The sequence below is a fragment of the Tenrec ecaudatus genome, chromosome 9, assembly GCF_050624435.1.
Source record: "Tenrec ecaudatus isolate mTenEca1 chromosome 9, mTenEca1.hap1, whole genome shotgun sequence".
Classification (NCBI taxonomy): domain Eukaryota; kingdom Metazoa; phylum Chordata; class Mammalia; order Afrosoricida; family Tenrecidae; genus Tenrec; species Tenrec ecaudatus.
In genome coordinates this window covers 131410514-131424486 of record NC_134538.1, presented here as the reverse complement: position 1 = coordinate 131424486, position 13973 = coordinate 131410514, and the positions used below count along the sequence as shown (strand labels likewise).

The 13973-nt window shown below is 44.0% G+C and overlaps 1 protein-coding gene across 3 annotated transcripts in view; it reads left to right on the top strand.

The window, feature by feature from the left end:
• Positions 1–13973, top strand: part of DOCK4 (dedicator of cytokinesis 4) — a 481793-nt gene that overhangs the window by 276705 nt on the left and 191115 nt on the right. For all 3 annotated transcript variants that reach the window (XM_075558568.1, XM_075558567.1, XM_075558566.1), the window contains exon 12: positions 3022–3110. In XM_075558568.1, the coding sequence (XP_075414683.1) occupies positions 3022–3110 (89 nt within the window). The remainder of the gene's footprint in view (positions 1–3021; positions 3111–13973) is intronic.

Sequence of the window (13973 nt, the reverse complement as noted above, 5' to 3'; positions counted from 1 at the left end):
TTTCAAATTGTTGACCTCGTGGGTAGCAACCTGACCCTGAGTGACTCCAGATCCCGAGCTGTGACCATAGCTTGTCACCAGTTCTGTGTTCCTGAAGGCCGTCTCCCTCCACCGAGTTAGAATGCCCCAGTGATGCTCTCCTGTGGCCTCCACCAACACAAGCCCATCATTTCTCAGAATATTCTCCTTAAGTTTAGGTAGCTATTGGGAAAGCACCGCTCCCCACCCCTTACATTCGTTACCCCTGATTTTGCAGCTCGCTGAGGAAAATCCATGAATTCCAGCTTTGCCTATGGGAGATGTGCTCATAAGAATAAATTATGCTTGTCCTTGGTGGTTTTTATTGTCTGGGTGGTTTTGTTTTGTTTTGTCTTAAACATCAAGGAAGGTTCTGGATAATTCCAGCTGGAAGAAAGTGCTCTTAAAAGTGCCAGTTCAGCACATTGTAAAACCCTTGCAAGAAGGAGGACTGATCCATTCTAACAGTCCCTGTAGATTAAGAAGGAATTGTGGATTTCGTATAATATGTTAGGAAAGTATTAGAAACCATTTAGAGGAAATTTCTACCTCTTCAGGTTACTGAATCCCTAGCCAGTCTACGTTCATGCATAGGACAGTAACAAAGACCCTGCCTGAGCCTAAAAGACACTGGAGTCACATACTTGGGGAGTTCTGATTTTATTCCAAGTTTTATAGGTTCAGAGCACGAATCTGGAGTCACTTAACGCTGTAATAGAAAGCCAGCCGTCCTCCTTCCTTCCCCACTGGGCTTAGATAAGAAACCTTGAAGCAGAATGGACAAAATGGCAATTTGGTGTCTTAGAGCTGGACAGGTGGGATGATTTCATTCCATCTTAATTTCCCAGCGTCCCACGTCTCAGCGCTCTGTGTGGTGCCCCACCGTTCACTGGCTGGAAAATAACCTCCCATCAGGTCCCTCCTGGAGAAACCTTCCATGATGACATAAAATAAATAAATAAATAAATAGATGTGATCAACCCACCGTTTACGATGTGCTGCAGATAAGACCACGAGGAAAGAAAGCCGTGCTGTGGAACATTGTGAGTGATGGGCTGTGTCCCTGGGTCGGTCAGTGCTTGGAGACGAGGCTGTCTGCTCCTATGAAGGTGGACAGCCTCCAAAAACTTCTGCAGGGTCTTGGCATATGGCAGGCCACACAGCTTCTAAAAAGATGGTGGCAAATTGGCAAACATGCCCAGCTGAGGGGGAATCCTTCCATAGGGGAGGGTAGCACATGGAGCTTGCTGCTCTTGGCTTGCGGCTCTTATTGCGGAGTTGGTTTTAACTTATAGGGGCCTTGTTACCAACTATATGCAGCACTGCTCGCTCCTGGGTCATCTTCCCACTCATTGCTACATCGTCCCCATTGTTTAGTCACTGTGTCATTCTCTCTCATTGATAGTCTTCAGCATTTTCACTGACTGGCCCTCGGCTTCAGTTACCAAGCATGATGTTGGCCTATCCAGAATGCTTGGGAGAAGTCTCACTGTCCTCGCTTATAAGAAGCAATTTGCTGGTCATAAGCTCAAGCATATCATTAGGGTCTCTAAGTGACACAGGAGGCCTGGTTGTGTAGTGGTTACACATTGGGCTTCTAACTACAAGGTCAGCCAGTCAAAGCCACCAGCCACTCCTTTCGACATCTAAAAATGGTTAGACTCCGAAACTCACAGGGCAGTTCTACCCAGTCCTACAGGGTCATTATGAGTTGGCATCAACTCGATGGCAGTGAGCTTTTTGGGGGAGGTGACACAAGAAGAGCCCTGGGTGCATCAAGTTCTGCATTAGATGACTAATTGCAAGGTCAATTGTTAAAACCCATTAGCCTCTTCTCAAGAGAAAGATGAGGCTATTCATTCCCATGAAGGTGTGCCATCTCAGAACCACTGTGAAGGCAGTTCTGTTCTGTCCACTGGTGTCATCCTGAGCTGGCATCCACACGATGGTCTTGGTTTTGGAGGTGGCCCAATCATTTGCGCTGGACAGCTGACTGAAAGGTTGGCACTTTAAACCCACTCTGCAGTACCTTGAAAGAAAGGTTTGGCAATCTGTTTCCATGCAGACTACCAAGTCAAAATGAAACACAGAATGCATTGCCTTTGACCCAATCTCAGCTCATTCGGAGTGCCCTCAAGGACAGGCTGGACCTGCTCGGTGGAGTCACCAAGCCTGTAACAGCTGTGCTGGCTCTCTCAGGAGCAGCCTGTGAGTGCAGACAACTCCATATGGTCACCACCCAAACACTTCACCAAGTGCGTAGCACTCTCACTAGGGGCTCCTCCATCAGGATGACCTGGAACATCTGTACATAGCACGTCAAATCACTAAGAGTTGGAATCAGCTCGGCAACGGGTTTGGCTTAGGTGAATTTCATGTTCTGGTCTAGTATCCCCATTGCACAAAGGGAGGCGTAGCTAGTATCCCGTTTACTCCAACACGAAGCTTGGGAGTAAGGAGGGTTTGGATCAGCCTCTTGACCTGCACCCCCTTCTACAGTGCACAGTGAATCCCAAAATGCCTTCTTTTATCTTCTAATCTGTGAGCTGGAAGGAGCCCTGGTGGCGTAGTGGTTATGCATTGAGCTGTTACCCACAGGGTTAGTCTTTCAAAACCACTAGCTATTCCTCCGGAGAAAGACGACGCATTCTACTCTCATAGAGTTACAATCTTGGTAACGTCCATGGTCAGTTCTACACCGTTTTATTGGATCGTCGTGATGCAGAATCGACTTGACAGCAGTGAGCGGGGGACCGTCTGTGCGTTGTTCATCTCAGTCTGACGAGCTGTCTGAATAGTCAGACCATTCAGTGTGGACATTTCCACTCCACTTGGAGCGCCGAGCTAAAACGAACGGCCATCTGCAGCTGGCTGTTAGGGCTTCCCAGAGTGGTGTCGGGAAGCTCTTTGCAGGGGTTGCAACAAAATAGGCAGGCGTGCCCTGAGGTTCTCGGTGGCTCTCCTGCACCATGATTGTTTAACAGCGTGTTTGTGGTTTCGCAGGTGTAACACCGAGAGCGAGTGGTACCAAATCCACGAGAACATTATCAAAAAGCTGAACGCACGGTACAACCTGACCGGCTCCAATGCAGGTGAGTTTGCCTCTTTACACGGTCCACGTTATGTGCTTCCATTTGTCGGTCTGAAGAGAAAGACTTGGCACTTTGTTATTCTCTCCAGCCATCTCCTGTCCTTTAAAAACTCAGCTTTCTGTAGGTCTCCATATGCTGTGATCGACTATAGCGTCACTTCTCTGTAGAAAACAAACATACATACGTGTGTGTGTGTATATATATATTTATACACATTTTATATATACAGAGAGAGAGCTAGATGTTATCTCACCTTGGTCCTGACTCAGCATTTCTATGTACAACAGAGAGAACACTGCCCGGTCGCGCAGCGTCCTCACGATTGTTCTTGTGTTTGAACTCAGTGTTGTAGCCACTGTGTCAGTCCATCTCCTTGAGGGTCTTGCTCTGTTTCACTGACCCTCCACTTTACCAAGCGTGATGTCCTTCTCCAGGGATTTCTCTCCCCTGATAGCATGTCCAAGGTGTAAGAGGTGAGTCAAAGTCTCGTCTTCCTGGCTTCTAAGAAGCGTTCTGACTATACTTTTTCCAAGACAGATTTGTTTCTTCTTTTGGCAGCCCATGGTAGGTACTCTCAAGATTCTTGGCCAGTACCATAAATTCAAATGTGTCCATTATCTGTTCAGTCTCCCTTATTTGGTGTCCAACTTTTGCATGCATATCACGCTACTGAAAACACCATGCTTGGGCAAGGCACCTTGGTACTCAGAGTAATGTTCTTGTTTTTCAAAACTTTAACGTCTTGTGCAGTCGATTTGCCCAATATTACACAACAACACAACACAGCACACACACACACACATCCCAGTTTGAAACAAAGCAGAGGATCTGGATTTACTCAGTGGTACTAGTCTTGAAATCGCTCGGATAAACCGATATTTGTTAGTCTGGTCCAGTGAAACCTCGGTGCAGGTAGCCGGCTGCCAGCAAACAGCATTCCGGTCAGAGATAACAGGCATTCAGGGTCCCGTACTGAAACTGACAGTGAATTCTAAGAAGGAGAGTCGTATTGACTTCACTGCAGAGAAAATGATATGCAGTACTGTTCAGAGGGGAAATGACATATGGCACTATAGGGACTAGATCACCTTATATGGCATATAGAATACATATATACGCCGCAGTGTATAAGATGGTGTACAGCCGATAGATGGAGCCCCAGGGGTTATGCACTCAGCTGCAACCAAAAGTTTGGTGATTTGAATCCACTCTGCTCCAAGGGAGGAAATTGCGGCTGCCTGCTTCCATAAAGGTTTCAGCCTTGAATACCTCTTGGGGCAGATCCATAGAGTTCTAGATAATATCAAGTTGGAATTGACTTGGTGACAGGGCATATAGGCTATATAGATTAGTAACAACTTCATTTAAACTATTTAAATAGAGAGGAACTATGCAAAATTTTTCATTCCTACCCCCTTCCAGTCCATGTCTAAGCGAATAAGCTATGAAGTTATATATTTTACTTGATGTAAGGAAACTTCCAGTTAGGTAAATTATTATTTAAACTGATTACTTTGTTTCTTAAGTTAAAGACTGAGTTTTAAAATGTCCTAAATATGCATGTTTATGGTATAGTCTAATTTCCCAGCTCCTTAGCCATACAAGAACTTAAATTCAGTCCACCTGTTGTTTTTCCCTCGATGAGTGCCCATCTTGCTAGACCACAGTCAACCACACTGCGTGGTTGAGGTCAGTGAGAGCCACTGCTGGCTTATGCGAGGAATGCTTCAGGCTGTAATGAATGGTGAGGTAAGCTTCCTCCTCCCTCTCCCAAGAGTTGGGGTGGTAACAGGCTTCATTTGATTCTGAAGATCCTTAGCTTTGGACAAAGTTCTGTGTGTACCACTATATAAACAAGAGACTTAGAATGCTTTTTGTTGAGATTAGAGTCCCTGAAGGGCTAGGAGGAGACATTAATAGAGGAATGTAGCATGACGTCATCACTGCACTTCAAATGGCAGGTACGCCTTTCTTCTCTGTTCCTCTGAAAAGATTCTAGTCTATCTATTGGATATGGGCTGAATGATGTAATTTGAATATAGCATGGTCAGTAGAGTGGTTAAATAATGGGCTGCGAATCCCCATGGTTGGCAGTTAGAAACCACCTGCAGCTCCTCCGGAGAAAGACTGCGCTTTCAGCTCTAATAAATAGTTCCAGTCTCATCAACTCACAAGAGGGTTGCATCCGCCAGCCCAGACTCCATGGCAGGGAGTTGGGAGTTTGGTTTGGCAAAATGAGAGAGCTACAGCTATTTGCAAACATACTTGGCACCCTTTACTGGTAGACATCTAGCCACATCCAGTTCTCTTCTGCACCTTTTGGTGTTTGTTGATATCATGTTACACACACCATGTACCTGTGTAGTCCAGTATGGTCGCCATTAGCTGCATGTGGTTCTTGTGCACGTAAGACATAGCTGATACAGTCTAGCACTGAAACACACACACACACACACACACACACACTGGATTTGAAGATGTGGTCAAATAGGAGAATGCGCAGTAGCCCCATTAGAGTGTTTCCTGTGTGCATAATCTGAAGGAGTAATATTGGAGTGGTACAGCGTCTGCAATAATGGGCTTAAAGATAATAGCCGTTGTAAGGGTGCTGCAGGCTTGTACACAGGTTCATTAGGAGTTGGAGCCGACTTATCCATACTTAACCTCCAGGAACAGTTCTGTGCGTGCTATCGTGATAACAGATTGGATCTATTGCAAGTAAATAAAATATATTTTTATCATTAATTTCATTCCTTCCAACTTTTTCAGTGTTGTTACTAATTAAAAATTATATGCCTGAATTCCATGGGCTACTGCAGACTCAGTTTCGAGGATAACTTAGGTGTTTTTAAAGTCCTTCTCATGGCTCCCAGACCAGTTCAATATTCCTTCCTCCTCCTCTTCTGTTCACTATGGGTGGAGGAGCCTGTAGCCATGGGTATCCTGTTCTTTCTCCCCAAGAGTCTCATGACTCTGAATTCAATTGCAGCTGCCTCCTAGCAGGTGGATAGATAAGTATAAGACTAAGCCTGACTTGTGATTGTTGCATGCATTCTCTCACCACCCTATCTTCATAGATGAAGTCGCAACTAATCTGGACAGGTGGCCCATTGTGATGACACTTCTTTATCAGCTCCTTATCAATTTCCAAGCATTTCTCCTTACAAATATGCCTTATATAAAGCAAGGAAATTAATCTTTTGTGAAATTAAGTATACCATTCCTATTGCCTATACTCTGTGGGTGATCTCTCATTGCCTCCTTAATCATGGTGAAGTTTTCTATGACGATCTCTGACGTGGATCTTCAGAGAGACTCTTCTCATCACTGCCCCTGCTTTCTATGAGGGCTTCCAAGGGTTTGTGGACAAAATACGTGAAAGATAATTAATTTCTCTCTGAACCTTTTGAAGCCACCTCATGTAATGAGGTCTTTAAGAGCTTTGCCTCTGGAATCAGCTTTGAATCACAGTTTTATGATTGTAAAGGCCATTGGGAGGGACACGACACCCAGTAGTACTGAACTTGATCCATAAGTACATATTCATTGTCCTCTGGTATTATTGTTTACTCACTTCAGAGCCATCTTTTGGGATCTCCTGGCCTTCCTCTAAATCAGGTCACCTTGCTTCCTTTTCTCAAAATAGATGCTGATTCAATCCCTTTCAAGAAGACTTGTAGAAAAATTCAGTTGGACTTTTGAGAGCTTAGCTCATTGAAGGAGCCGTTCATTGGGTCTTCAGGCCCCTTCACTTGTTTGTACTGCTAATAGCTCTTTCTAGGTCTGTCTAATTGAGTTACTGTCCTTCTGACTGCAGATGTTACTTCTAGGAAGGAGAGACGGTATTCTGTTTCTCATTGGGCAGTTCCCCAGGTGCTTAGGCCTTGGGTGATTGTCTACTTACTGGGTCCCTGATTCAGATGACCAGAAAGGCAGCCCCAAGACACCTTAATCTCAAGCATTTTCTGTCTGCAACCTTTATTCTGAAACAGAGAATGACTTTGTTGCATCTTTGGGAGGTGTGACAGAAACCAAGGTACTCAATTCCTGCTTAATCTTACAGGGGATTTCTGATCTCTTTGATTGAACCACCGCCATTTTGCTGACACGTAGTCTCCTGCATAGCTGTTTCAGAAGTATGCTCTTTATTCTCCGTCCCCATTGCAAAGGCCTGTCTGTTCATCTAAGGAGCTCTAGTGACAAAGGCATTGTGCATTGGGTTGCTAACAGCAAGGTTCACAGTTCAAAACCACCAGCCACTTCCTGGGAGAAAAGTGGGGCTTTTTACTCCCTAAAAAGTTACAGTCTCAGAAACTGACACAGGCAGTTCCACCCTGCCCTGTAGGGTTGCTGTAAGTCGGCCTCGACTCGTTGGCAGTGACTTTGGTTTCTGGTTCTGTCTGCTCATCTAGCCTCATGACCCCAGTGTCCTCTGTCTTATTTCCTGAAAGCCTGGGTCTCATCCAGGTCCACACAGCCAGCTTCGGTCTCCCTTTTCCTCTAACCTCCAGCTGATCCCTGCTCTAAGCTCACCCACTCTAAGACAAGCTCAGTCTTAGTCCTCACTCTGAAACACTCTTCCATAGATAGAAAATTCCAGAAGAACTTAACAATTTATGTAATTTCACTTCCCTCCTGCCATGTTTCTACTCATTGTTTTAGTAGATAATTATCTTGTGGCACTTTGATCTCTTCTTGAGATGGTGGTGAAGAAGGGCATTGTGCCCCCTACCCCCACCCGAGCATAGACACCCGGGAGCTATTTGGCTTCATTATCAAAAAGGAAGCACTTTAATGACTCTCTTAAAACTAGTGTGGGAAGCAAGAGTAGACAAAATTGAAACGGGTAATTGGAATGCCTAGTGTTTAAGCCATCACAATGGCTAGGTATGTTGACTTCCACGGCTTTCTCCTTGGGCCACCTAATTGTTGCTTAAAGAAGCCGTGCCGTTGAACGCTTTCAGGAGAATTGAGTGCGCTGGACCAAGAGCTTCCTTGTCTGCCTGCCCCGCTACTCCTTGGTTATCAGCACTAAAGGAGGGAGGAAAAGAATTACTCTGGAATTAGTCTGGAAACAGATTCCCCCAGCTAATTTCCAGACACCTCATGCCATGCTGGTGCTGTCCTGTCTCTTGGAGTTCAAATCTTGTCTTTTTAATGGATAAAAGGATTCCGCTTACTAACTGGGTCTCCACCCGCCTCCCTCTCTGTAACCTAAGGCTGATGTGGCAGAGGTACATTAACCATCACTTTTGGTGAGTTTAGCGACTGGAAGAAAAGCGCAAGTGCTCTTTCCTAAGTTTTAAGGATAAAAAGTAATGAAGCGCTGCTACAAAGGTTCAGGACTAGCTGCAAACCAAAGGGTCACTGTTCAAACCCACTTGCTAGCTACCCCACGGAAGCAAACGTGGCAGTCGGCTTCCTGAGAGTTTTCAGACTGGCAAACCCTCTGGGGCAGTTCTACAAGGTGGCAAGGAGTTTTAAGTGACCCCTTGGCATCGAGTATGGTTTTTGCATGGTTACATTTAGTTAGGTTGAGTCACTTGAGATCTCTAAGTTGTACTGACTGGGGGAATTTTAAAATCAAAGGGTACTACTCTTAAGAGTTTTAAATTCTAAAAGAATGTTTGTTAAAATGAGCCTGGCTTAGGTTTGTTGAGCAAATGGCTATTCTAAATGTCACCTCTGACAAGCAGGAGCAGTTGACTTCTAGGAATGTGAAATATGATTGAGCCAATATGATTTACCAAGGCACATTCTGCCCAGGACTTGAAATACAGTGTCTTAAGCTCATTGGCTGTGCTTCAGTATATCCTGAGAGGAACTTCAAAATCTTTTTATATGATCTCTCTATTTACGAAACTATTTCCTGTCATCCACACATGTGGCTTGTAACTAGAAGAAACCATGGTTCCTAACTAGGTCAATTTCTGGAATCTCCTTTTTGCCTCGTTAAGTTGTGTGTGCATACCTGCATTCCTGCAAACTGCACCAAAAAAAAGAGTTTAAAAGAACATGCAACATACAGGAGAAGCAAATTAGCTCACTGGGGCACCGCCCCATTACCAACTAAGTGAACAGTACCACCCTCCCCCCAAGAAGAATTCACTTCAGAGGACAGCACTGAAGCTACAGGTCAAGAAGAGGGACTGGTCTGGTCAGAGCACACAGGAACCAATGAGGGAGGATAGGGGGGGAAAAAAGAGTGAAGCACATCCTGGCTCACCAAGCCCTGGGGACAATGCTCCTGCTCAGAACAGCAATGCACAGAGATGACTAAAGGGCGGCCTCACCACAGGACACAGCATTCCTCATTGACCCATAGCACCATTGGGGACAGCACTAGAGACACATGGCGGGAATTGTGTCCTCCATGAATTCACTATGCCCAAGCCAGCCTCTGGGGGCATGCAGCAGAGCAGCGAGCGGAGCAGAGCAATGAAGTGCCCAGGGATAGAAGCGGTGCCAGGGAATGGCACCCCATCAGACTCGACTGGAAAGTACCCGTGAAGGACAACAAAAAGACCCTGAACTATTTATACATTTGTGTGTGTTGTTGTTGTTCTTGTAGCTATTGTTTTACTTTGTATTGTTCCTTCATTGTACTCATTCTTGTGATGGTACATAGCATGTCTACCTGGAAGGGATAGGCGGAATAAACAAGCCAGAAGAGAGAACAGCGGGATGACAGTTCCAGGGGAATATGGGAGAAGGGAGGCAGGGGAGCGGACGTGGGTGTTAACAAGCCCAGGGTCAAGGGAACAACAAGTGATCCAAAATCAGTGGCAAGGAGGTGTGTGGGAGGTCAGGCATGGCTGGATCCAGGGCAATGTAACCGAGAGGAATTCCTAAATCCCAAATGAAGGTTAAACATGATAGTGGCACAAGAGGAAAGTACAAAGAAATAGAGGAAAGAATTAGGAGGCAAAAGGAAATCAGAGAGATTTAAATACAAGCACATAAAGATGTAAATATATTTATATACGACAAGGGGGAAATAGATCTATGTACATATATTTATAGCTTTAGTATTAAGGAAACTGATGGACAGTGAGCCCCTGCTCAAGTACTCCCTCAACACAAGAACACTTTGTTCTAACAATTTGGCAATCTGAGATGCTCACCTGCCTGGCACGATCGCTGATGACAATGGGTGCACAGGCAAATGTGGTGAAGAAAGCTGATGGTACCCAGCTACCAAAAGTTATAGCACCTGAAGTTGCTGAAGATAGTGGGTACACAAGCAAATGTGGTGAAGAAAGCTGATGGTGCCCAGCTACCAAAAGACATAGCACATGAAGTCGTAAAGACCTGAAGATAAACAAGCAGCCATCTCACTGAGAGACAACAAAACCCACATGGAACAAGCACACCAGCATGTCCCAACTCAACTGCTGAGGACAAAGTGGGTGCATAAGCAAAAGTGGTGAAGAAAGCTGATGGTGCCCGGCTATCAAATGATATAGCGTCTGGGGTCTTAAAGGCTTGAAGATAAACAGGCAGCCATCTAGCTAAGAAACAACAAAACCCACATGGAAGAAGCACACCAGCCTACCCCAACATGAACGCTGAAGACAAAGCGGGTGGAAAGGCAAATGCTATGAAGAAAACTGATGGTGCCCAGATGTCAAAATATATATAGTATCTGGGGTCCCATAGGCTGGAAGATAAACACGGGGTCATCTAACTGAGAAACAACAAAGCCCAAAAAGAAGAAGCACACCAGCCTGTGAGATCACAAGGTGTCAAGGGATCAGGTATCAGGCATCAAAGACAAAAAAATTATAGTATTGTGAATGAGGGGGTATATGGAGTGGGGACCCAGGGCCCATGTGCGGGAAATTGGACATCCCCTTGCAGAAGGGCTGCGGGGAAGAGATGAGCCAGTCAGGGTGCAGTGCAGCAACGATGAAACAGACAACTTTCCTCAGTTCCTAAATGCTTCCCTCCCCCCCCCCCTATCATCATCCCAATTCGACCTTACATATCCGGCTGACCCGGAGGATGTACACTGGCACAGATAGGAACTGGAAATACAGGGAATCTAAGACAGATGATTCCCTCAGGACCAGTGGTGAGAGTGGCGATACCGGGATGGTGGAGGGAAGGTGAGGGAGAAAGGGGAACAGATTACAAAGTCTACATATAACCTCCTCCCTCGGGGACAGACAGCGGAGAAGTGGGTGAGGGGAGACGTCAGATGGTGTAAAATATGACAAAATAATAATTTATAAATTATAAGGGTTCAGGGGGGAGAAGAGGAGCGGGGAAGGAGGGGAATAAAATGAGGATCTGATACCAAGGGCTCAAGTAGAAAGAAGGTGTTTTCAGAATGATGATGGCAACATATGTACAAATGTGCTTGCCACAATTGATGTATGTATGAATTGTGATAAGAGCTGTATGAGCCCCTAATAAAATGATTTAAAAAAATTAGCTCACTTGGGTGGAGGAGTCTTCTGAGAATGCTGATTTTTGCGCTCGTGTGGCTGAGAAGCTTATGCAGTCATGCCACTCACTGTAGCTGCTCAGTTCACTGTTACGGAACTGGTCTGATCCGAGGGAACCTGTCAGTGCTCTGGATTTTTGAATGTTGCAATTGAAAACTTAGCTCCTTAAAATTATTAAGAGAAAATGATACTTATTGGCACCACCTATTGGCTAGAAATATAGTATGATTTCTTGCTTACCTTGACAATGTCCTAATTAGTAAACTTTGCCCTCTTATTATCTTTCTAAAATGTTTTCTTTTTACCTAATTTTACTTTCAAAAAGTTGAAAGTGCAATACAAATAATCCCTAATGCCTTTCATTCAGATTTTACAGAAGTTGTCAACTTGCTACATTTGCTTTATTTTCTCCTTGCCTCTTGATCTACATAAAACAAAAGGGCTTCCAAAAGTTCATGGATAAATGGAATTAAAAGGTAATGACAGGGTCCTTTTGGAGCATGTAGTCAGCTCCTGTCTCCAGTGTGAGCCCCGTCTCCGGTGTGAGCCCTGTCTGGGCTAACTTGGTTCTTCCCCGGTGACTGAATACCTTTGCCAAAGACTCATTTTCACCAAACACAAAACTCTAAATAAATTGGAAAGAATAAAAACCACAGAGAAAAAAATGGTCATAGTATTTTCCATGAACTTTTGGTAGTCCCCTTGTAAAATTATAGCATATATAGACATTTAACTGAAGATTATTTAATTGGTGTGATTAAGGACTGCATGAGTACACACATATATCTATGTATCTCTCTCTAAAAATACACACACACACACACACACACATACACACACACACACACATGCACGTATATTCCCCCCAGCCACCACCCTGAAATGCTTGAGAGTAAATTGCAGACAAGGAAGCCTCTCTACTCTAATGACTTCTGTGTATGTCCTAACATTTAAGAAACAGTGACAACAGAAATACAACAGTTACACAAATCTGTAGGTTTACGTTGATGTGCAATGCACTTTGTTCTGTTACCTTGCTGAACATTTGCCAGTTTCTCTAATGTCCTTTACGAGAAAAAAAGCCCCGTATTATGTGTTGCACATAAGCTGTTAGATCTTTAAGTTTCTTTAAATCTAAAGTTTTCTGTTTTAATGAAAGTGAAGAAAATTTAGTTCAAGATACAATTTTTAAATTGTACCTTAAGGTTTAAAAAAAACTTCATGCATTATAAAGAAAACAAATTATGAGATAATTTAAGTAATGATTAGAGCTTAATTTTATTTTCCTAATTAGTTACATTGTGCTAATAAAGATATAATCACTAGAATATTGTTTGGAAGATTTGTTTCATAGAAAAATTATGCAGTTTATAACCAGCATTGTACTCATTTAAGAGAAGCAAATATTTATATTTGTATTAAATTTGTAGCATATGCTAGTCATATGCTATTCCATATACATTTAAATTTTCAGAGGATTATTAATACATGCTTGTGAAAAATTAAAAATATTTAGTGATTACAAACAGGGAAAAAAATAACCTTTTTAACCTCAATACAAGTGTCATCCAAGTACTTACCAGGTCTGACTCTGCTTTCCTGACGAGATCAGGCATGTTCAGGGTAGTATGGCCATAGACTCAATATAACTCTATCTATCTATCTATCTATCTGGTCATTTTATTAGGGGCTCATACAACTCTTATCACAATCCATACATACATCAATTGTGTAAAGCACGTCTGTATATTCACTGCCCTCATAATTCTCAAAACATTTGCTCTCCACTTAAACCCCTGGCATCAGGTCCTCATTTTTCCCCTCCCTCCCTGCTCCCACCTCCCTCATGACCCCTTGATAATTTATAAATTATTATTTTGTCATATCTTGCCATGTCCAATGTCTCCCTTCACACACTTTTCCTTTAGTTACTTAAAAGGAAATGTTAAACTCCCTTTGAATGGCTTCATCTTCTCAGGCCATCATGTTGAATGCCATTGAATGGGTTAGAAATGTAGGTGGGTAGCAACAATCGAATTGCCTCAGCGTTGACTTTGCTGAGCTCCTTATGGAAGCTGATCACCAGGCCTTTCTCACGCAGCGGGCGCCATCAGGGTGCTCACAGCTGACAGGATATGCTGATGGAACCTTCTCCAGCCGCTCTTCCCTGGCCATCTGACTGCCAGATGCACCCAACACACATCATGGTGCAGCTAGGGAGAGGCCCTGTGTCCTGTCCACTCCTGGGGACCAACACCCTCATCTTTTGTATGTACTGCTGCAGTGGCCTTCTAGATGGTTCCGCTGGTTCTCGTCTGCTTTCTGAATCTTCAGATCACCCTCCTATTTTGGGAACACAAAATGCAGTCAAAACAGAATTACTGGATAATATAACGAATTATAGAATGATATA